This window comes from Mollisia scopiformis, assembly GCF_001500285.1.
Source record: "Mollisia scopiformis unplaced genomic scaffold LY89scaffold_16, whole genome shotgun sequence".
Classification (NCBI taxonomy): Eukaryota; Fungi; Ascomycota; class Leotiomycetes; order Helotiales; family Mollisiaceae; genus Mollisia; species Mollisia scopiformis.
The window spans coordinates 670,957-691,610 of NW_017263596.1; the positions used below are offsets into that span (position 1 = coordinate 670,957).

The 20,654-nt window shown below is 48.3% G+C and overlaps 6 protein-coding genes across 6 annotated transcripts; 4 read left to right on the top strand and 2 right to left on the bottom strand.

The window, feature by feature from the left end:
• Positions 1 to 1,151: 1,151 nt before the first annotated feature.
• Positions 1,152 to 3,137, bottom strand: LY89DRAFT_735946 (uncharacterized protein; the record flags this gene model as incomplete). Its single annotated transcript, XM_018220064.1, has 4 exons — positions 1,152 to 2,084; positions 2,136 to 2,438; positions 2,498 to 2,825; positions 2,983 to 3,137. The coding sequence occupies 4 exons, from the start codon at positions 3,135 to 3,137 to the stop codon at positions 1,152 to 1,154; spliced, it is 1,719 nt and encodes a 572-aa protein (XP_018069239.1).
• Positions 3,138 to 9,500: 6,363 nt separating this feature from the next.
• Positions 9,501 to 10,679, bottom strand: LY89DRAFT_649461 (DASH complex, subunit Spc34). The gene is made up of 2 exons (XM_018212061.1): positions 10,560 to 10,679; positions 9,501 to 10,495 (listed from the first exon to the last, which is right to left on the bottom strand). Exons 1-2 carry the CDS (start codon positions 10,622 to 10,624, stop codon positions 9,808 to 9,810), a joined length of 753 nt encoding a protein of 250 aa, XP_018069240.1. The 5' UTR covers positions 10,625 to 10,679; the 3' UTR covers positions 9,501 to 9,807.
• Positions 10,680 to 13,216: 2,537 nt separating this feature from the next.
• On the top strand, positions 13,217 to 14,062 carry LY89DRAFT_698465 (uncharacterized protein; the record flags this gene model as incomplete). Its single annotated transcript, XM_018216982.1, has 1 exon — positions 13,217 to 14,062. The coding sequence occupies one exon, from the start codon at positions 13,217 to 13,219 to the stop codon at positions 14,060 to 14,062; it is 846 nt and encodes a 281-aa protein (XP_018069241.1).
• Positions 14,063 to 14,097: 35 nt separating this feature from the next.
• Positions 14,098 to 14,434, top strand: LY89DRAFT_124374 (uncharacterized protein). Its single transcript, XM_018205183.1, has one exon. The coding sequence runs from the start codon at positions 14,217 to 14,219 to the stop codon at positions 14,394 to 14,396; it is 180 nt and encodes a 59-aa protein (XP_018069242.1). The 5' UTR covers positions 14,098 to 14,216; the 3' UTR covers positions 14,397 to 14,434.
• Positions 14,435 to 16,534: 2,100 nt separating this feature from the next.
• On the top strand, positions 16,535 to 18,854 carry LY89DRAFT_735949 (uncharacterized protein; the record flags this gene model as incomplete). Its single annotated transcript, XM_018220065.1, has 5 exons — positions 16,535 to 16,619; positions 16,672 to 16,750; positions 16,805 to 16,865; positions 16,914 to 18,320; positions 18,597 to 18,854. 5 exons carry the CDS (start codon positions 16,535 to 16,537, stop codon positions 18,852 to 18,854), a joined length of 1,890 nt encoding a protein of 629 aa, XP_018069243.1.
• Positions 18,855 to 19,601: 747 nt separating this feature from the next.
• LY89DRAFT_588696 (NAD(P)-binding protein) lies at positions 19,602 to 20,633 on the top strand (the record flags this gene model as incomplete). Its single annotated transcript, XM_018209495.1, has 2 exons — positions 19,602 to 20,129; positions 20,181 to 20,633. 2 exons carry the CDS (start codon positions 19,602 to 19,604, stop codon positions 20,631 to 20,633), a joined length of 981 nt encoding a protein of 326 aa, XP_018069244.1.
• Between the last annotated feature and the right edge of the window lie 21 nt (positions 20,634 to 20,654).

Genomic DNA, 20,654 nt, shown 5'->3' on the forward strand with positions numbered 1-20,654 from the left:
TGTTCATTGAGGGATTCTCTGGGTCTCCCTGTGCGTGTAGGGCGCGCTCTTTCAGGCACATCGTATAGTAGGATCTTCCTAACTGTGCTGTCTCCTAGGTGGTAGTAGCCCTGGAGCTGTTGCAGGCCTATTTTAGCGAATTTGAAGAGCCGGCGTATGCCCTCTTTGTGCTTGGTTCTGATCTCTGCACCTGGGAGACGTGGAGACATAGGTGGAGTGGTAAAAGGATCCATAATGGTGGAGTTGTTGATAGTTTAGTCCTAATGTGAAGAGTTTTAATTTCGAGGTTCTACAGCCTGAACGCACGGACTTTTGTCCCCATGTTCGTAAGGAAGTGTTCCCTGTTGTTGTGAGGGAACCCTCGGAAGAAGTCGAAGATTTCCTTCATGAGTGGGCTCTTTGACATGTGGTGGGCTATTTCTGTCACTGTGGCTTGCTGAATAGGGTTGAGGCGCTGCGTCAACAGATCTGCGCCTCCAGCAGCGATGTAGTCGACTCCATGCGAGAGTTGGACAAGAGATTGGACATCGTCAAGATCAAAGCCAGCAAAACGGAGGGTCGGAGTAGCCATTGTGTCAACGTCCTGTGCAGAAAGAGTGATTATGAGTGTACTGATTCTCAGGGTGCATTGATAATCGGTGAGAAATGGTCGCGAATGAGTGGTTTTGTTGTCACAAGTGGCGCTAATGCCCTTTGTTTTCCAGAAGAGCGCGCTAGTGAGCACTTTGAACTCTTCGGAATCTTCCAGTAGGGCGTGGTGTTCCAAAGTCCTCAGAGTGGAGCTACCTTTGTCACAATCAGCTTTCGAAGGTAATTTTCCAACCAGACAATTCCATCTAGTAATCTCATTCCTCAGTTCAGTACTTATCCAGTTCAAAAGCCAATAACTAAATACTTATTCCAAATTCAATTCATAGTCTGCTTTTTTAGTCTCGTATTTATTAGGTTTATTATATCTCGCTTTAGCTCAGTATTTAAACAATAGAAAAATCAAGAAGTCAAATACTATGCATGAAGACGGCACAGGTGCGGTAATGGCAAGTGATATCTAAGGAAATAGTAATTGCTAACACAAAGTATCTACTCTACAATAATAACTCGACCTGGGAGAGTGTACATGTCTGCGATCCACCCTTTCCACTCCATACTCTCTATTCTGCAGAGTAAAGATCTTCCATCTCTGCGTCACCGTCCCCATCCTCAGCATCTCCATCTTCAGTATCTGGATGACCTGAATTGTCATCCTCCTCAACAATGTGTGAGTCCGACAATTCGGACAACTCAGAAGACTCATCTCCCTCATGACCGACTGATGGTCCTTGATGTGAAGGTGCTTGTTGTCCTACGCCGGGAGACTTCTTCGCCGATGTAGATCCCTCCTTTTGGACTTTGTGTCCAAAAACTTCTGGGTCTGGGTCAGGGACTTCCTTATCATCGTCAGAGTACTCGGCTTCCTCGACGCCATCCGACTTTCTCTTTGCCTTCATGTCGGACACAAGTTCGTGATACTCGGGCCACTTATTTGAGATGGCCTTGATGGCTCCGCTTGTGCGCCATGGGGTCCATCGATCCTCCGAAGTGACGGACTTCTTGACCCCCTTCGCAACGAGTTTCTCTCCCTTTTCTTGTAGCGACTCGTATTGGCGATCGTTGTATGCATTCGCCAAGCGACGCCACTTGATGTAGGAGTTGCGTTGGAGCTGCTCTCTCATGAGGTCGAGCATGACTCCCTTCTCTTTCTCCAACCATGGGCCACGGGCTTTTCGAATGTAGCCAAAGTTTCTCTTGATCAGTTGACGACGCCAGTGATTAAGCTGGAAGATATGTTTCTTATTTGCGAAGTCAAACTCGGGGTGGAGTTTACGGTAGTCGAATTCTACTCGTTGCTTCTCGGGGAGGTATTCGCCTGGGTGCTCTGGGTCTTCCTTCTGAGTGTCGAAGGCAATAATGAGCTTCTTATCATCTCTAACTCCAAGAGTGGCGGGGGTCTTGTCGATAGTACCATCATCGATGGCTTTGTAGGAAGGTTTCTTGAGGGGCGTGTGACGAGAATAGCGGTCAAGGGTGGGTTTCGGCTCGGCAGTCTACAACCAGATTTAGTAATTATTCAGGGGGGGTATATAGAATCAACTTACCATATCATCTGATTCCTCGTCGGCATCTTCACTTTCTGCCTGGCTGAATCTGACTTGTTTGGCTTTCTTGTCTTCTTCTCCTTGCTCGTACTTAGCTACTTCATCGTGAAGAGCTTCGACTCGGTCAAGGTAAGGGTCTCGAAAGCTAGTAGGAGGGTTGGCAACTGATGAACCGCTACGTCTAGCTGTATTTGCGCCACGAGAAGTACTGGCCATGCTATTACCAGGAGTCTTTCGTTGAGCCTTCTTGATCTTCTTGGACTTAGTCTCTGGCTCGTAATCCTCATCGGCTTCATCCTCGTCCTGCAAAGACTATCAGTCAGCGATTATACAGAAGTTGGTATGTCATAGAAGACACTCACAACTGGCTCGGTTCGCTTCCGGCTGCGCTCCGTCCTAGGATTTTGAGACAATCTTCGTCTTACAGGCATACTTGCTAGATGAATTGCTTCGACCTCTTCTGCTGTCCTACCACCGGGATATGGCATAGCGACTCTAGTGTTCCAAGCTATGTAGGCCAGCTGATAGTCATGTGTTGTAGGAGTTGTGACTGCATAGTGAGCATAGTCACGCAGATCTCGTCCAGCTCCCAGAAGTATAGGAGCTCGACCACGAGGGGTATCAAGAAAAGCGTCAATTATTTCGGTGAGGAGCGGGTTGTTGTTATTCATGTTATCAACAATCCTCTGGCTATAGACACATCAGTATATGCTCTGAAAGAAGCCCTGGGAGCTGAAGAGCTCATCCGAAGAGTTAAAACGCGTCTTCTTTGATAAGAAGCTCCCGAGGATAACCCTAAAGAGCTCTTACCCGAGGATTAAATCAAAACAGGAGCAGAATGACTTACACGGAAGCTCGTTGAGCTGGAGATAAATTCGCAAGCCTCGGGTTGTTTTCGTCTCTACCTCCATCACGGTAGTATTCAAGGCCTGCTGCGAGGTATCTCAAAGAAGGCGCGTCACTGAGGTCAAAGCCTATAAAGAGACCGGTTATCTCGCGCATTCTGTTGATTTGCTGTGCTAAGCAGGGAGTCGGGTGTTGCGGCAGACAAGACAGTGGCAATAGCTAAACTAGGAGCGTAGAGCCTGCTCTTGAAGGGTATGGGAAAGAGTAAAGAGTGAAGAGGTGACAATGAGGACAAGAGGTACAAAGGGAAATGAATGTTGCGTTGGCGAGAAGTACAGAGCTTGCTCTTGAGGCTTGTAAAGGAACAAAGAGCTAAGCGCCTGCAAAAGGTGTACAGCGTAGTTTTGTGGTTGTACAGGAAGGCAGAGCTTTGCACGAGAGAAGATGTAGAAGAAGAAGTTTTGGGAGTCACAAAGGAGCGGGGTGGTGCGGAAAAGTCCAGTCGAGCCTCTTCGCTCAGATAGGTTAGCGTTATAATCAAGTCTGGCTCGGACTTATGGTCACAAAATTGCCGATCAATCCCAAGGCTTCACTCCATGGAAAGCCTGGATAAGACTATGGACAATGGGTTCTAAATCTCCTGACTTTATAGATTCTAACTTGACCAAAACCCAGAGTCTTCAACAGAGAGATCACTTTGTAAAACCAGGCGCTGTTGCAGGAAAGGTAGACTAGAGAGGGAGGATCTATTCTCTTGAAAACCAATTTACCGGACCACTGAATAGTTTTTTATTTCATAATCATCATTGTGCATGTATTTCTCCGAGCAAAGAGCTATTCATCGGGCAGAGGTGTAGTTTTTACTTCTAAGGATTTCAAAGGCGTAAATAATGGTGCGGCAGGAAAGGTTTTGGACGTTGCATTTGGGATTTCAAAGGACCGAGAGGTTATGCGCAGGGGAGAGGATTGAGCTCGGCTTGGGGGTTGCCGAGCATTGAAAGGCTATCGTCTGTCGGAAAAAGGCGTAGAAGCTGCTTTTGGAGTTGCAAAGGAGGGGAGAGTTATATGTAGAGAGATTGTGTAGAGTTTGCTTCTGGGGGCTGCGAAGGAGCGAAGAATTGTGCGCAGTGGAGAGGAGGTGAAGAGCCTGCTTCTAGGTTAGAAATGAACGGAGAATTGAGCGCAAAAAGGCTTAGCGGAATCTTTTTTTGAGGGTAAAGGAGGGGAGAGTGTTGCGCCGGGATAATGTGTAGAACTTACGTTTGGTTAATTGCAGTGGAATGTAATACCCGCTGGCAAAGTTCCAGAGCTTCTTTTGGAAGATGGAAAAAAGTGAAGAAGTCTTGAGAAGTCAAGTGGTATGATTTTGCGAGAGAAGTGAGGATTAGCGATGCAAGGTTTCATCGAAACTAAAATAGCTAGCGGCTAGCTATATGAGCTTAGAATGCTTATATTTTGGTAGCAAATTTTGCTTTCTCTCTTCGTTTGAGTTTCTGGGTTTCTTTTACTGTCTTCCTATTTCTATACATAAGCTGTAACTACTTTTCTTCTTTGCATAGTACCGAAATGTTGAGTCAAGTTTGCACTTGTTTCCAAAGGATCCTCCTAATATCAGCTCTGAGTATCCTTCGATAATAGCCTCTAAAAGTAGTGTATCTAGCTAAAATCTTTGTTCTTCTAGTTATTCTCACAATATTGGAAAGTTTCTTCAACTTCTTCTGTTTACGTGAAAATAACAGATGCAAAATAATGAAGAGTTCTGCGTCCGAGAGGGAAATTGCAGAACCTCCTTGAAGTGTTGTAAAAGACAAGAGAGCTCACGCTGGAAAACGAGTTGTTGAACTGGCTTTTGACAATTTGAAAAGAGGTGAGATCTCAGCGCCGAGAGAGGAAGGCGTGGAATTTGCGTTCATGGGCTGTAAAAAGGTCGTAAGATGAAGCCAACCTGGACTGCTTCTCTTTCTTCCCTCCAATATTCTGTCCAGATCTTTTGAAGATCCCACAGAGATGATTACAATTCAGGCAAACCTCCTTCATTGTAGCTTATTTTTCGTAGTATATTCCCTCAACAAAAAGTCTCGTCTGTCTGCCCAATACATTGAAAAACAAAGGATATATTTAGGATAGCTCGTACCGCCGCTCTCTGATCAAATATCCACCCTCCAAGTTGTGTTATTATTGACATGGTTGGCTCCATGCTGTGACATCCTCTGCTTCTCGGATCCAGGTCGTTATGGTATCTCCACACCCCTAATATCAACAGGCTTCCCTTCTTCAAATATGAGTGCCGCACAGTTGCTGCTGCCGCTGTCGTACTCTGTTAGCGTTTTAAAATGACGATATGCTCCAACCCCGCATCAACGGCCAGGCCGGGCTCCAGAGAAGAAGAATATATGCCCTTGAGAAAGAGTATGATAGACTGTTGAAAAGTCTCTTAAATTTGTTTATCGTCGTAGATGTAGTCGGGTTCTCGGAGCGAGGAGTTATACGCGGGGACAGCCTGCTTGCTTTTCGGTTTGTAAAGGACGGAAGAGCGAGGAGAAGCCAAGTCAGACTCTAGGCTGGGGAGGATTCGTGGTTTCAGAAAGGGTTCCCTGGAAAGAACAGCGGAATTGTATCTCAGTTCTTCTTATTCGTCGGGTAGGTATTCTCGGGCTAAGAAGTTATGCGCGCCAGAAGTTTGTCGAGCTTGCTTTTGGGGTTGAGAAGGATTGAAGGAGTGAGAAGTAGTTAGATTCTGCTACAGGGAAAGAGGATTCACACACCTGGGGAAAAAGGATTGCGGGCTCGTGCTGCTGAATAGCTCCTTATTTTTGATATTCGTCGTAGATGAGAAATGACACTCCAGGAGGTAGCTGTTGAATATTATGTAAACACGGGAGATATGATTGCGAAATGGATGCCATCCTCATGACGGGGAAAAAGAACCTGGGCTCATACGCTCTCTGTGCCCACAGGACCTATAAGAGTGAGGGGGATCGTCGTGCCTTGAACGAAGCAGGCCTTTGAGAGATGCCGAATAGCTCCCCTCATCCCACCCATCTTATATACTAGTGGCTTCTCGTCAATCAAGTAGGAGTAACAATTGAGGAAGCATAATAGCTGCAAGCACTGACACTTCAAGGAAGAGGGACATGTCCATTCCCCATGTAATCTCTCCCCCTGCCTCCCACAATACTTTACACAACCTCTTGAACCTTCCGGTGGTGGTCTTGCATCGCGTAATATGGTGGTGAGAGTCGACATGGCGAGGTGAGTGGCTGACGTCTCTGCTCCTCCCTCCCATCATCCTGGCCTGGCTTGGCTAAATTCCCCAACATTACCCACGTGCCTCCCTGCTCCATAGCTGACCTCATTTGAAACCCGTTATGGACTCCTCTCATAATATCTCTGCTCTTACAATACGTTATCACCGTCAGCATGACTCCAAACATCCTCATTTTAAGGAGGGGAGGGTAGAGGGAGTGGGAGTACAGACCTTGATTTGTAGAAATGAACATGGAGTTGGATAGTCGGTGGCACCGATGTCTGGAATAGGCTTGAATGCATAGCGTAGATAACACTAGAGCATTTCGTGGACGCGTAGTCTCCGATGGGAATATGTTTGGATCGCAAAACAATACGCACCTCGCTTAGAAAACATCAGCAGAAACACTTCAAAACTTCGTGATCATCCTCACGATTTTCAAGACTTCGACTATTGATCAGTTACACAGTTTCTAGACCACTAATTCTCGTTGCGAACCCTTCAACTACCTCCATTTCTCTAGACTTTCGCAAAATCTCCAAAGAAAGCCAGGCACCGCCAAGACTAGGACCGAACAATCTCAGAGGCAAAATAATAGCTGGCGAATGCTGTACCAGTGCAGAGAGCATGGAAATAGCTGAAGGAGATCATTGGTCATCAATGAGCTCTAGAAATGAGCTACCTGTTGATCCAGAGCTGTCCCTGTCACAGCAACCCTCTCTTGCAGAGAAGAGAAGAGCAAGGGCTGGACCAAATATTCTGTACGACCAGCTGGAGATATATCGGCGAGAAAATAGAGACGTGAAATGCCCATGGTCTACCATCGATTCAGAGAATTAGTAAGTTCTCATCTCCTGTCGGTCTTGATATCAGCATCCCTGCAGGCAGTAGATCTCTTCCATCTACACGATTTTTGAAAGGGGTTCTCAGCTGATTGCGTTCTCAGCCCAACTACCCGTCATATATGGAGGTCCAGGAATCCATCTCCTACTGCTCACGCCCCTCTTACTTCTCTCTATCACAATATTCTAGAAGCTTAGTCTCGCCCTTGGGGAAATAAGGAGTGGAAACGGTATCGGGGGCTTCAAATCTCGAGAATGGCAGCTACGATGAGGACCAGATATTTGGACAAGGGCTTCAGAGCTGACAAACAATATTCTACTCCACAACCCGGATAGGATATAAGTGGAGGAGTACTCAAGAAAGGAGGTGGCTTGTTGGCGGAAAGTTTCTCCGAGAGTTCGAAGAGCTTTTGAGAGGATAAAACGTGTACGTGTACACGATTAGCACGTAATTAAGGTAAACCGACCCGATCACCTGAGAGGCCAGAAATGATGCTGCATATAGTATGTTTCGACAAAAGCTAATAATTTTATGTTCTTGTAGCTATTCACAAGGGAGGACTGGTGATTAAAGAGGCGAGACCTTCGGAGGAGCATATCCACCATGGCAGCACACAATAGGGAGGATCCAAGAGAGTCCAGACTCTGAGAGGGGCATACATACCAAATTGTGAGATAGAAGTCAGATCTGAAGATGTCGAAGTCCGCCCCCAACGACACCACCTCACTGCCCCTTCTCTGAATATTCGAGGTGCTTTCTCGGCGACATTACCTCACCCTCCACTGCGAACCCCTCCCGATGCCGCCATAAGCAGAAAGCCAACCAATAGCCCTGATTTGATGAAGAGGGTTGTCAAGATCACCTGGAGCTTCCAAACACACAACGTTTTTCAAGGTTAAAAGGGTCCACATTAATTCTGCGTACAACTGTTCTTGGCTCACGAGTCAGTATATCTGGCGAGCATGACCAAGACAGACGGATTTAAGGTCCTTTTCGCCTCTGAATTGAAGGTTTCAAGGTCATATAGGTCATATTGTTGACCGGAAAGGTCTTGCTGGAATACTGACAAAGTTGTTAGAACTTACCCGACGAACTTCGATTTGGATATGGAGCAGATGATAATAATCTCCACATTATTTCTGCTTATACTTGTTCCTGGCTCAACAATCAACTTAGCAGGCAAGGATAATCAAAAGCAACATACTTCATGATCTCTCCATCTCCGCCAAGAATGGATCATCTAGTACCCTTCATGGCGGTTACGATCGCGCTGGGCACAACGGGAGATCTCCCCGAGAAAGCCGCCTGGAAGCTGTCGACATGGAACAAGAGGAAGCATTAAAAGTTGAAGAGATCACTTACCGCATTCAAGTCCAAATTGTCAATAAAACATTTTGAAGGAAACAAATCTCGCCGAAACACCGACGAGTTCTCCTCTGTTCCACGCCGCCATAGTATCATATACCTGCGAAGCACTTCGCCTTAAACGTCTCGAAGTCAGCATCATTGGCTCTCGTACCAAGCAATGACCGTCGAGACAATTCGATCCATTGGTTCCTCCGCTTCCAATCGAAGTGCTGGAAAGTGGTACGCCTTTTGAAGGGTTAGATCTCGCTGCTGGTGAGACGGATTTTGTAAGTGTTCTACACCGCCATACCATACCGATTGCGGTTTGGACGTGGAGGAGGTACTAGGTGAGGAGAGCCAAGGATAATGGAGAGTGATGACAACTCATTGCAAACGATACCTTCCTTATAGCTCCATGGCTTGACATTCTTCACTCTGAATCCAGTCTGGAATTGTCAACAACCACCAATACATGGGGGAGAGGACATTGTTGGAGGGAATATCAGGTAGCAAGAGCCAAGGGAGAAGGAAGAGTGCTGACATCTTACTCAGACATCTCGCTGCAGATTCAGTTCTTCATATACCTCCATAGCTTGGCATCCTTCACCCTGAATTCAGTCTGGAAACGTCAACAAGCACAACACAATGAAGAAGAAGCCGATGGGATGGGCAACCGGCATGGATTGACATCTTTGCTTATGAAGCCAGTTTAAAACTATCAACAAGCACACCACATCCTGGAGGAAGTCAGTCGATGGACAGAGCACTCCGGGAAAGGCAAGCATGGTGAGAGTGCCGAGGCTGGCACGATAATAAGGTGTTACAGGATTAACACACTCAGGAAGTCGAAATCCACAAACTACGGCCCAATAACCTTGTTGTGATTTTGCTCTTGAAGTTCGGGAAGGGCAATCGCGGCAACAATGTCAATTATACAAAATTAGGAACTCAAAATGCTACACTTCAAGTGCTCCATCATGATTTTGCTCTTCAAGTCTGGGAAGGGCAATCACGACGGTGTCGAGATGGAACAATAGAGGCATACAAGATAATTACAATCGGAGAATCAACAAGTTACTTTTCAGATACTTCATTGTGATTTCGCTCTTCAAGTCCGGGTATCAAACGCCTACATAAAACATGCTTCTTGAGCAGACAAATGAGTGATGCCGACACCAACTACATGGGTAATGCCAGTAACACGACAGCAATCCTTCTTGCTTTGCCACTTCTGATGTCGCTAACCCTCTTGGTTGCCACACTCAACTTACCCGACGATTTGCCAGGCAAGCCTTTGAATGGCGCTGTAAGAACTCGGAGACTTGCAATTACTGATTGCCAGCCAAAAGTGCTTGAGCTCGACGATGATACTTGCTTTCCCTCTGCAAATCACCGCAGCAATCCACCCAAATCCTTCTCCATCTCCTTAACCCTCTCCTCCAACTCCCTCTTCTTCCTCTCCAACTCCCTAATCTCCTCCTCCTCCCTCCTCAAATCCTCCTCCGTAATCTCAACCTGCTCCTCACCCTCCTCACCATCCTGATCCCCATAATCCCCACCCCACTCACCCCCCCTACTCCGATTCATCCCCTCCAACTCCCTCGTCATCCTCTCCACCTTCCCCTCATAAAACCCCAAACTCCCCACAATAACCGCATACCTTTCCCTCACCCTCGCAATCCTCTCCCCCACCCCAGCAACCGCGTACACGCCATTCAACGTCTCCGCACCCCTCAACAGCACCTCAATATCCAGCTCCCCATTCCCCTTCCCCTCCGTCTTCCGCACCTCGCTATGCAGCTCCGGCCCCAGCACCGCCGCCACAGCCGTATTGCGTCTCGGCGCCCGATTCCCCGGCCCGGACGTCCCGGCCGTGACTTCGCCGCCCGCGACGTTGAACACGGTTTGGCGCCGCGAGCTGGCTTTCGGGTCAGGATAGGGCGTGGTGGAGGTCGAGGGGGGGGGCGCGGGTGGCACGGAGAAGAGGGCGCGTTCGTGGGGTTCGGTGTCGCGGATTAGGGAGGTGATGTCTGGTGTTGAGAGGAGGGCGTTGGTGAAGATCTTTGGTGGGGGGAAACTGGGTTGCGGTTAGTGAGGGGTGGATTGTAGGATGTAGGGAAGGGGAGGGGAGGGGAGGTTACGGGAGGGTGGCGATGGATTCGGAGGAGAGGGAGATTTGTTCGAGATGTCGTGATAGGAGGGACATTTTGGTGCGGTGGTGGTGTGTGAATTGAGAGAGGGGAGTTTATTTGGGGGAGTTGGTGTTTTATTTACGCGTCGTGGTTGTCGCGACTGGACAGGGCTGAAGGCTGTGAAGATTACGGAGGCCGGGGAAGACTAGTCTTGCAGTATCTTCAACGACTGCTGGTGTTACGAAATTGCGGGAGAATTCACCAACAGAAAGCAGACTTTTACCGGACAAAAAATCTATCGTCCTGGGAAGACCTTAGTTCTGCTTTCCGTTTTCACTCACTTGTCTGGTGAAAGTTTGGTATCAGAGGTCACGTGTGATTTGAGCCAGCGATTATTTATTTTGGACTAGTAATATATTCGGTTGAAACAAATCTTTCAGTCATTCATGTTTATCATTTTTTATATCAGAAAACGAGTCGTCTCACATATGAATGAGTCAGGCAAAGAAGAGACAGATCACGTGCGCATGCATGAATCCAAGAACATCATGCAAGCCAAGTGGCTCTGAATCCTCGATGGTACCTTTGTTGAAACGAGGCCCAGAGACATGAGCAAGGATCCCGTTTCCCAACTCATGCGGTCTCAGAAAAGAAACAGGAAACAAACTTCAGGAACTTTCTCACGTGGACATATTTGCTCTTTCCCAGCGATATGGATCTGGCTTCATTCTCTCCGAGAGCGTGTGTCGTAATCCCGTCCGACGGGTGAGACCAGTTGTCTCTCACTGCTTTTTCGTGGATGACGGCTCAGCTGGTTTACTGGGAACAGCAGTGAACGATATCATGTCCTGTAGAGATCGCTACACAATGGCTGTCGACAAGGTTCATGGTTGCTGAGGCGTTCACGTCTCTGCGAATAGGGGCATGCCGCTGTTATCTTTGCAAACGCGGCGTGCAATACTTGTCCCAACAGATGGCCCTGAAGCTATTCATGAATCATGACTGAGCATTCATTTGGTGAAGGGAGATCTGGAGATCTCATCTTGCTGAGAAATATACTATCACGTGTGGTGTCATGAAGTCACCTCCAGTCTCCAAGGCTTCAAGAAACGGAAACAGAAGTGAAAGTTGTGTATTAGCTCGTCTTCATCGAGGTTCAGCCTGGATCTCGCCGCTCGGCCATAATAGGAATGCCAGAAGAGGGAATGCAGGGCCGACAAAGTGAAATCTTTTTTTTTTGCCTTACCAACGCATCTCTCTGTTCTTCCACGCACAATTGGATTTCCGCATCTGCATCTGCATCTGCATCTGCATACCCATGCCCATGCTGGTCATTCAAATCTTCAGCAGCACCAGCACCAGCACCAGCAGCACTCCCGATATTTTTCTTCTTCATGCCAACGCATCAGGACGCTCCTTTCAAATTAAACACAATAATAGCCCAAACAAACCAGACCAAACCAAACTGATCATCACTTTTCTATCCATCCACTCATCCACTCAACCATCCATTTATGCACCCATACGGGACTGAGACTGGGGGTGACGTGCTTCCTACCGAGTCACACTTCTTCTGACCTGACCAGACCAGATCAGACTCGGAGACTTCGCTCGCGATAAAAGTCTGACCACGAGAGGAAAAGCACAAATAATAATAATAATATACTTCGGTAACCGTCCATACAAGGGAGAACCCAGAGCCAGAAGCTTTGCATTGCTGCCCGATCACAGGCTGAACCCGGCTACCTACGCTGCCCTCTCTATCTGAGGTGGAATGCAAATGCAGACTCAGCAGAGCGAGTAATAGAGCAGCAGTAGCAGGAGATCTGTTTTCGCCCCGGCTCTGCCCTGCAACTCCCTTTCCCACTTTGGGTGCCATTTTTTTGGCCCATTTTTGACTGGAGAATTTATCTGTACGGTATCCCTTTCTCAGACTACAAATACCCCTCCATCCTAGAATATATCACAGCCTTTTCTCCCACCACGCACAACCCTACCACTCACTACTCACTCTCTTGTCTTCACTTCGAAACAAGCTCCAACACCCCCTTTTTGTCTGAGCAGAGCAGAGCAGAGCAGAGCAAGCAAGCAAAGCCAGTATCAGTTCCACATTCTTCCCTTTCCAGAAAAGCAACTCCAGCAATTGGATGCCCTACCGTTGCTGATCCATCCGTCCATCCATCCACGATATCTCGCATCCTTGCCTCTTACCGTGCGGCGAGCGAAGAGTTTTGGAACCTAAGAAAGGACCCGCGCAATTCCTCCTCAGATCTGATCCGAGAATCAAATCTCACATCCCCCTTTTAACGTTGCTTGCTATAATAGCCTGTCTGCTCGGGTTTGATTCAAGTAACGAAAGGGCCCGTGGCATTTATTCTCGCTGATTATCATGAACAATCCTCCACGTCTCCCTTTCTCCTTCTCCTGCTGGAGACATCCACGGGCCTTGAGGCCGTGACGGACGATACACCTCCTGCTGTGCGCTGTGTATCCCACACCCTTTAATTTTTCTGTTATTTATTTTATTTTTGTTCTCACACGAGCTGAGGAGGTACGGAACCATGCGTCCTACCACTCCCAACTACAATTTCGCAGCGGGGCAGGCCTCGCCTCCGCAGACGCCGACAACAGCAACCACATTTACGTTCAAGAGTCGCCGGAATGGCATGCACATCTCAGCCTCGACTCTGCCCGACCAGAATGGCACCATCAAGCCCACCGGAAACGGCTCCTCCTTCTTCTACACGCCATCCAATCGCCCTCCTACAGCAGACCAACTCTCCCCCCGCTCCTCCTCCCCCGACTCCTCAGCCCACGCCTCCGACTCGAGCGAAAGCCCACCTCCTCGATCCCTCTCCTCCTCCCCCGCGGCACCGATGCTGTCGTCCTCCCCGCCTCTGCGCCGACGCACGCGCATCGTGGCAGAGGGCAACTTCACCGTCGAGGAGTTCGCGGATAGCGATTACGAGGACTGGGACTCGGACGACGAGGACGAGGTCATCCGCCCGCACCAGTACGAAGACGCGGAGAGCGACCGCGCGCCGTCCGTGTCCGTCAAGAACAGGAACAACGACCTCGACACAATGCGCATCGTGTCGGATTTCCAGAACCTACACTGCGAGAATGAGGAGGAGCGGGAACTGTGGCTGGAGAAACTGAGGGCGGAGAAGAGGAGGAGACGGAGGAGTTCGGCGAGTGTGCAGAAGAGGACGCTGAGTATGAGTATTGGGAGTGATACCGACGATGAGGATCTAAAGCCGGTTACGTTTGAGGGCGCGAATGAGGCGGGGTCGAGTGCGAGGCGGTTGCGGAGGAAGGTGGGGGAGAGGACGAGTTTGATTTTTGATGATCCGCCGCCGAGGATTGAGGAGGAGGATGAGGGGCCCGAGAGTGTGGAGGAGGTGGTGGAGATTCGGGAGGAGGATGAGGATGAGGATGTCGATCGGGAGTTGAGGGAGTTGCCGTATTGGTATATTCAGGAGATGGATGTCGATTCTGATGATAACGAATGATACGGGCGGCTTGATGGATTCGAGAGTTATGAGGCTACGATGGTATGATTGATGATGATAGATGGATGGGATAAATTTGGTATGGGCATCAACTGCATTGCTCTTGAGCGAGGGTTTTCTGGGTTTTTTTTTGGTTGCATAGCGATTTGGTTTTATGGTCTGCATAGCACGTTTAGATGGTTGTCATTGTACCGATTGGGTCGGGTTCTGGGTTTATTCTATATCATCAGCGAGTTCTTGGTTTTGGTCGCTGTCGGGCATCAACACCGGCATTAGAACAATATATCTAGACGTTCAAGCGGTACTTTCGGACATATCCTATGTCCCCGTATAATATCCAACTGTAGTCCATACTAGTAGCTGTCTCTGCACAACCTTGCTCCCTTCCCATCATTCACCCCCCCACTCAATGCCACTTCCTCCCTAGAGATTCCTCTCACAATAATCTCCCCTACTACCTACCCTACCAACCCTAGTCAATCATCACAACAACCCTCCCCTCCGATCCGACGGCAAAGCCACAATAAACCCCCGAACTCATCTTACCTTGCCAATCCTCTCAATCCTCAACAACCTATCACAACATCCCCTTATTCTCTTCCATCGCGCTTAAGAACTGTGCTCTCCGTGTCAACGTTCCTGGCACAAGGCACAGCTGAGGCCGAATCAGAATACTACCTACCTGCTCTGTTGGTGTGAGGCTCAGCACTCAATGAAGGATTGATGCTTGATGTTTCGGCACATTCATGTTACAAATCTTGCAGAGTTGACAAAAGTGCCGTGCTGTGCCGTGCTGTGAAAATTGAATTAAAAATTTGATTTTGAGATCATATTCTAGCTGAGTTTTGTTTTTAAGGGGAAAAGTATGGGTGGTGGGAAGGAAGGAAGGATGATTGGAAGTTTTAAAGCTCGGATGAGGGTTTATTTGAATTTGTGAGGAAGCGTGATGTGGCGAAGGAAGACAATCAGTGATTCTGATTTTGAGATGATGTTTCATTTGACTTTTCAGGAGGAAAGGTGCTGTGTCAAGTAGGCAAAATCAGAAATCGTAACTCTAACGTGACAAGGTCTCTATCGAAAGTCGCTCTCCTAAATGAACGTCAAAGGAGATACTGAAGCTTTTGGAAATCTAGGAAGGAATATTTACGCTTCGAAGTCGTTAATTAACCACCAGAAGGCCTCCGAATTCGGAAACCTAGGGTTGTGCCAAGATGAGTGAAATATCACATCCGCGGCCGGGTGCTATGTATATATTGTAGTAGTTCGCCTAGGAAACTTCATTCCGTTTCATGCGGAGCAAAATCTCTCTCGAGGATGCATACACAGAGTCGGTGACGAAGTGTCGATCGATGCTATGTTGCTTGCAAATGGACCAGAAGCCGTGGAAGTGGTGCGTGAAAGAATAGTAAAATGGGACGGATGTCGGCGATTGGGGTATATTGGGGATTTGATAATGGAGAAAAGGGTGTCCGGACATAACAAGAATTTGGAGTGAACAAAAAAAAATGTGTAAAATTAGCATATGAAATGAATTGTCCTGAAGCTTGTGGGACAATATAAGTAAGATAAGCAAGGTCTTTGAGACAGGAAACAACTTGGTCTTCAAAATAGTTTGTCCCAAAATTGGAGGCGTGAAAACACAACGCGGTAACATCGCTTGCAGCAGTTGAAAGGCGGGCTCGGATTTGAAGTTTGTAGCTTGTTTGCTGTAGTTATCCCCTTGATTATGTCGTGAAAGTTCAGGTGATTTAGCAAGTGTACACTTACATATTGTTGCCTTATGATTTTTAAAGACGTGTGCCTGGCCAATTAGCCCTTTTCCGGACTAAGAACCAATAAGGTCTATTTGGAAAGAGTATGATAGAGAAGTTGCCGGAGAATCCTGTGGTTACTGGAGGTGAATGAAGGTCCAATGGTCTATGTGACATCATTGACATCGGACAGATGGAAATACATATCATCAAAGAGTAGGAAACAATGTGAATTAAATACACTGCCAATTGACATGCTACAAAGAGAAGTACCAAACAAGCAAAGATTGAAAACAACTTCCTGCCATTGACATGAAAAGAAGGCGACGTGGATTGTCCGCGTCGGCGTCGTGAACAACACTAATTGACGAGCCTTTAACACCCAGAACCCAATCGAGCCCAAGTGAAGTGTGTTTTTGGCAGAACTGAGACAAAAACATTAATTCACACTATCTCGTGCAGAGAATCAAATTGAGCACTGTGATACAGGAATTCTTTTATGTTAGAAGGACGAGGCTGATAATCAGCCTAATGTGCAGTGCACGGACCATTCACCACCGATGTCCGTTCCCGCAGCGGCTTCTGTGACTGCTTCGAACTCCATTTCATGATTCAATCTTCGTTCTACGTATCCGCACTTCTATTACTTGACTTGGATCTACCACTCAACATTCATTCAAATATCTCTAAACTTCCAGTATCTATTTGGAAATCTACAACTATGAACAACGGCCAGCAGGGCGGCCAACAGCCCGCTCAACCTGGGCAGGGTGCGCAGCAGCAGCAGAATCGTCCTAAGCCACATCGTGAGTAACGCGTCTTGTCCTTATAAGAACACTAACTCAGTCCTCTGTGTAGTCTTCCGACCCGATCAAATGCGACAGCTCCCTGCCAGCTTTCCTGACGAAGACAAACTCAAATGGGAGCAGGGCTTGAGGTAATACACCTAGTGGCTATGGAAAATTCATGGGACATTTACTGATCCACGCAGATCATTGTGGAACCAAATCGAGAAGAACGATCCTACCACCCAAGCACATAATGATGCTAAGGTAGAAACTTTTAATGAACGCGCCGCAACGAGCTGACATTTGAAATAGCGCAAACTCTTTGATTTCAGTAGGACTCTCACAGCAAAGCTTCAGAGCCACCGAGCTGCCCAGCAGGCTCAACAAGCTCAGCAAGCAGCTCAGCAAGGCCAACCAAGCCAACAAACCCGTCCTATGAGTCAAGGCCAACAACCGGAATCTCAGACACAAGGCGGGGGAGAGAATGGCGCACAAAACCCACCTGGTGCCGGACAGCAGCAACCTCGGCCACAACCAAAGATATCTCCCAAGCTTCTAGAGCATGCCACCAACTTCCCCTATGTCCTTCCTCCGAACTTGACCAGCGGCACACCTGAGGCCACGAAATGGATTCAAGACGCCAAGTCGAAGTATTTGAAGGCCTTGGTTGCTATGGAGGGTGCGTCCAATCGAGTCCAAACAATAGACAACATCAAGAAGCAGAGAGATGCCGAGGGAAAGATCTTGAGTCCGGAGGAGGAGAAGGACTTCAAGGAGAAAAGAGAGTCTGCCCAAGAGACATACAATAACGCGAAGAATTTCGTAGATGCTTTCCGAAATTCTCAGAATCAACAACGTAATGCTGCTAATGCTGCATTACAAAGCCATGGAATAAGCGCAAATGCTGCCCAAGTCACCGGTAATGCTGGACAAGCCCCAACTAGACCTCAAATGAGTGTTCAACAAGCCCAGAACCCAGCAGCTGTGCAGAATACTCAGACTGTTAATGCTGCAATCGAGGCTGCAAAGAACCAGCAGATGGGTGGAATTCGACCTCCTATGCCGCAGAACGCTTCGATGTCCCAACCGCCGCAGACACCTGGTCAAAATGCTCCTTCCCAGTCTTCTTTACCGCAGCAACAGCAAGCGCAAACTCAAATCAAGACTGAGCAGGCAGTCCCACCTCAAATCAACACTGCGATCACACAGATGCAAGCAAATCAAAATCGGTCTATGCAGAACTCTCCGCAGTCAGCAGTACCAAGATCAGCTGGAATTCCTCAATCTGCGACTTCACAGCAACCGCAGGCGCTATCTCATTCCGACGCTCTTCATCAAGCCGCTAGGAGTTATTCGAATCCCGTTCCGACAACGACCGTCATGGGGCAAGGCCACACTCATCCTCCTCAAGCGGTTCCACGTGAACAAAACGTGATGACGAACAAAATGCCGATTCCGAAGCACCTCCCAGATCGCGCAACCGCACAACCAACACCAGTACAAATGCAAATGGCGCGACCAACATATTCCGGAGGTCCATCGAACACTGGCAACGGTGTTATCAGTCAACCTGTCCTTACGAAGACTCCGCAATTCACGATGGAGGGAGAAGGAGATCGCGTCCTCTCGAAGAAGAAGCTTGATGAGCTTGTCCGTCAAGTCACTGGAGGTGGTCAGGGTCTCGAGAATGGAGAGTGTCTTGCTCCTGACGTTGAAGAGGTATCTGTCTTTTTCCCTAACCATTTCATTCGTTGCGGTTATGCTTTATGACACATCCATTTGTTGTTGTGCGCTCTCGCAACCGGCCTCGCAAGAGCTCTTGCCATTGTACTTCAAATACACTCTTCATCTCAATCTCCATCAAGGGCTCGCGCAGATAGCTGGGTCAAATGGAGGATCTATAGGCAATTTGCTTTGCGATCTACTTTCAACTTTGCTTGTTTACTATCCACAAATTTTGCCACAGAGCTCGAGAACAACGCTAACATGTACTAGTCTATCATGAACATGGCGGACAGTTTCATTGATCAGGTCCTTCAATCGGCATGCAAGAACGCTAAGGAGCGCGGCTCGAAGTCATTGGATGTTCGCGATATCCAGCTCACTCTTGAGCGTGGTTACAACATCCGAATCCCCGGCTACTCCAGCGATGAAGTCCGTACCGTCCGAAAGATTCAACCTACCCCCAACTGGATCAACAAGATGAGTGCGGTCACGGCTGCGAAGGTAACCGGTGGCAAGAATGCTGATTGATTGTATGTCTTCTCGAATCCCTGAATCTGCTTGGCTAACAATATTTGCAGCTCCTCATAATGTGTCTTAGCATACGACCCGAGGCGTTGTGGGGAATTCTCCTGGCGTTGGTTGATATGGATGGAAGGGCACATGGCATAAGATCTGGAGTTCGTATGGTATTCGTTGCGTTGCTTTCTTGTCATACTGCATAGCGGAGTCATCATGGAGGAATGGAATCAAGGGTGTTTTTCAATTGCTATGGCACAGTTTGAGCTACACCTCGGGTACATGACACGCGTTGTTCTAGCTCATAGCAATGGATTTCCATGGATTTGTACACTGAAGTTGAAGTGACACTCGGACCTCCACGTGATGCTGAAAGTTCAGCCTGATATCGGTCTTATGAGTATTGGGCCCAGTCTTTTCTTGTCCGTCTGTCTCACCGCTCATCATGATCCTTGGCTTCTCCAGTCAATCAGCGAAGATCGTGAACAAGTGCCGGGCTGCGATCACATGATCTAGGCAGTCCTTGCCGTGTTCGCTCCGACGACCATAAGGCTATATATTCCACAGCAAGAGCGTAAACCTTCACAGCAATCTCTGTATTGTATGAAGCAAGTACCCTGAATTAGAAGCTGGATCTGAAGCACTTTTATTGCCATTCAGCCGCTTCATAATCTGCCAAAAGTTGCAAAATCAACTCTCCTCTCGGCTTCCACTCTTTTGTCTCCCATCTCTTCCTTCTTTACCTCCCCCAGTTTTATAATGGCTTCTCCAAAAGTCAACGTACTAGTCACAGGTGCAAACGGCTATATTGGAAACGCAGTCGCCCACGCCTTCGTCCGCGCAGGCTACAGAACCTACGGCCTCGTCCGAGACCCCAACATCTGCTCCTGCCTCGCCTCCTCAGAAATCGTCCCCCTCCTCGGCTCCTCCAGCGATACCTCTTTCTTGCCCTCTCTCAAAGCTCAAGGAATCGTCTTCGGTATCATCGTGTCAACAACCTCTCCTGATGCAGCTTCAGACTACGTCCCACACTACAACGACACCATCTCCCTCTTCCGGACCCTGGCTACTGCTTCCAACGCTGCTAGAATCAGACCACTAGTCCTCTTCACTTCAGGCTGTAAAGACTACGGCGCAGGCCCCCTCGCCAACACCCCGGGTCTGGAACCACAGACTGAACTCTCCCCCTTGAATCCGCAGCCGAGTCTTGTGGATCGCGCCAATTGCTCCATCAAGACATTTGAGAATAACGATCTCTTTGATACGGTGGTGACGAGGCCGACGCATGTGTACGGGTACATGTCCTCGCTGTACGCGTTCTTCTTCCAGTTCGCGGAGGCGGCGAAGAAGGTGGGTGAGTGGGTTGTGGAGGAGGATGGGATGACGATTTTGCATGCGTTGCATGTGGATGATTGTGCGGATGCTTATGTGGCGCTTGCGGAATGTGAGAGGGGGGTTGTGGCGGGACAGTGTTATAATATCTCGTCCAGGAGGTTCGAGACTTTGGATGAGATCTTGAATGCGTTGGTGAAGGAATATGGGATCGAGGGTGGTGTGAGGTATGTGAAGAGGGAGGGGCCGCCGGGGCCGAAGGCCAAGTTGTTGGGGTTCAGTCAGTGGGTTGGGAGTGAGAAGTTGAGGCGGGATACGGGGTGGACGGATAAGAGGTTGTTGTTCTCTGAGGGGGTGAAGCAGTATCGGGTTGCGTACGAGGCGGCGGTTGAGAGAGGCGATGAGAGGTTGGCGAAGTTGATGAAGAAGGTTGCGGGAAGACATCCTGGTCAGAAATAGCTGTGTGGTTCGCATAAAAGA

Excerpts from the sequence above, each read along its gene's own strand:
- LY89DRAFT_649461 (XM_018212061.1), bottom strand. The coding sequence starts at position 10,624 with ATGTCCCTCCTATCACGACATCTCGAACAAATCTCCCTCTCCTCCGAA. Across the intron at positions 10,496-10,559 it reads GAATCCATCGCCACCCTCCC|TTTCCCCCCACCAAAGATCT; the intron begins GTAACCTCCCCT and ends ACCGCAACCCAG.
- LY89DRAFT_124374 (XM_018205183.1), top strand. The coding sequence starts at position 14,217 with ATGGTCTGCATAGCACGTTTAGATGGTTGTCATTGTACCGATTGGGTC.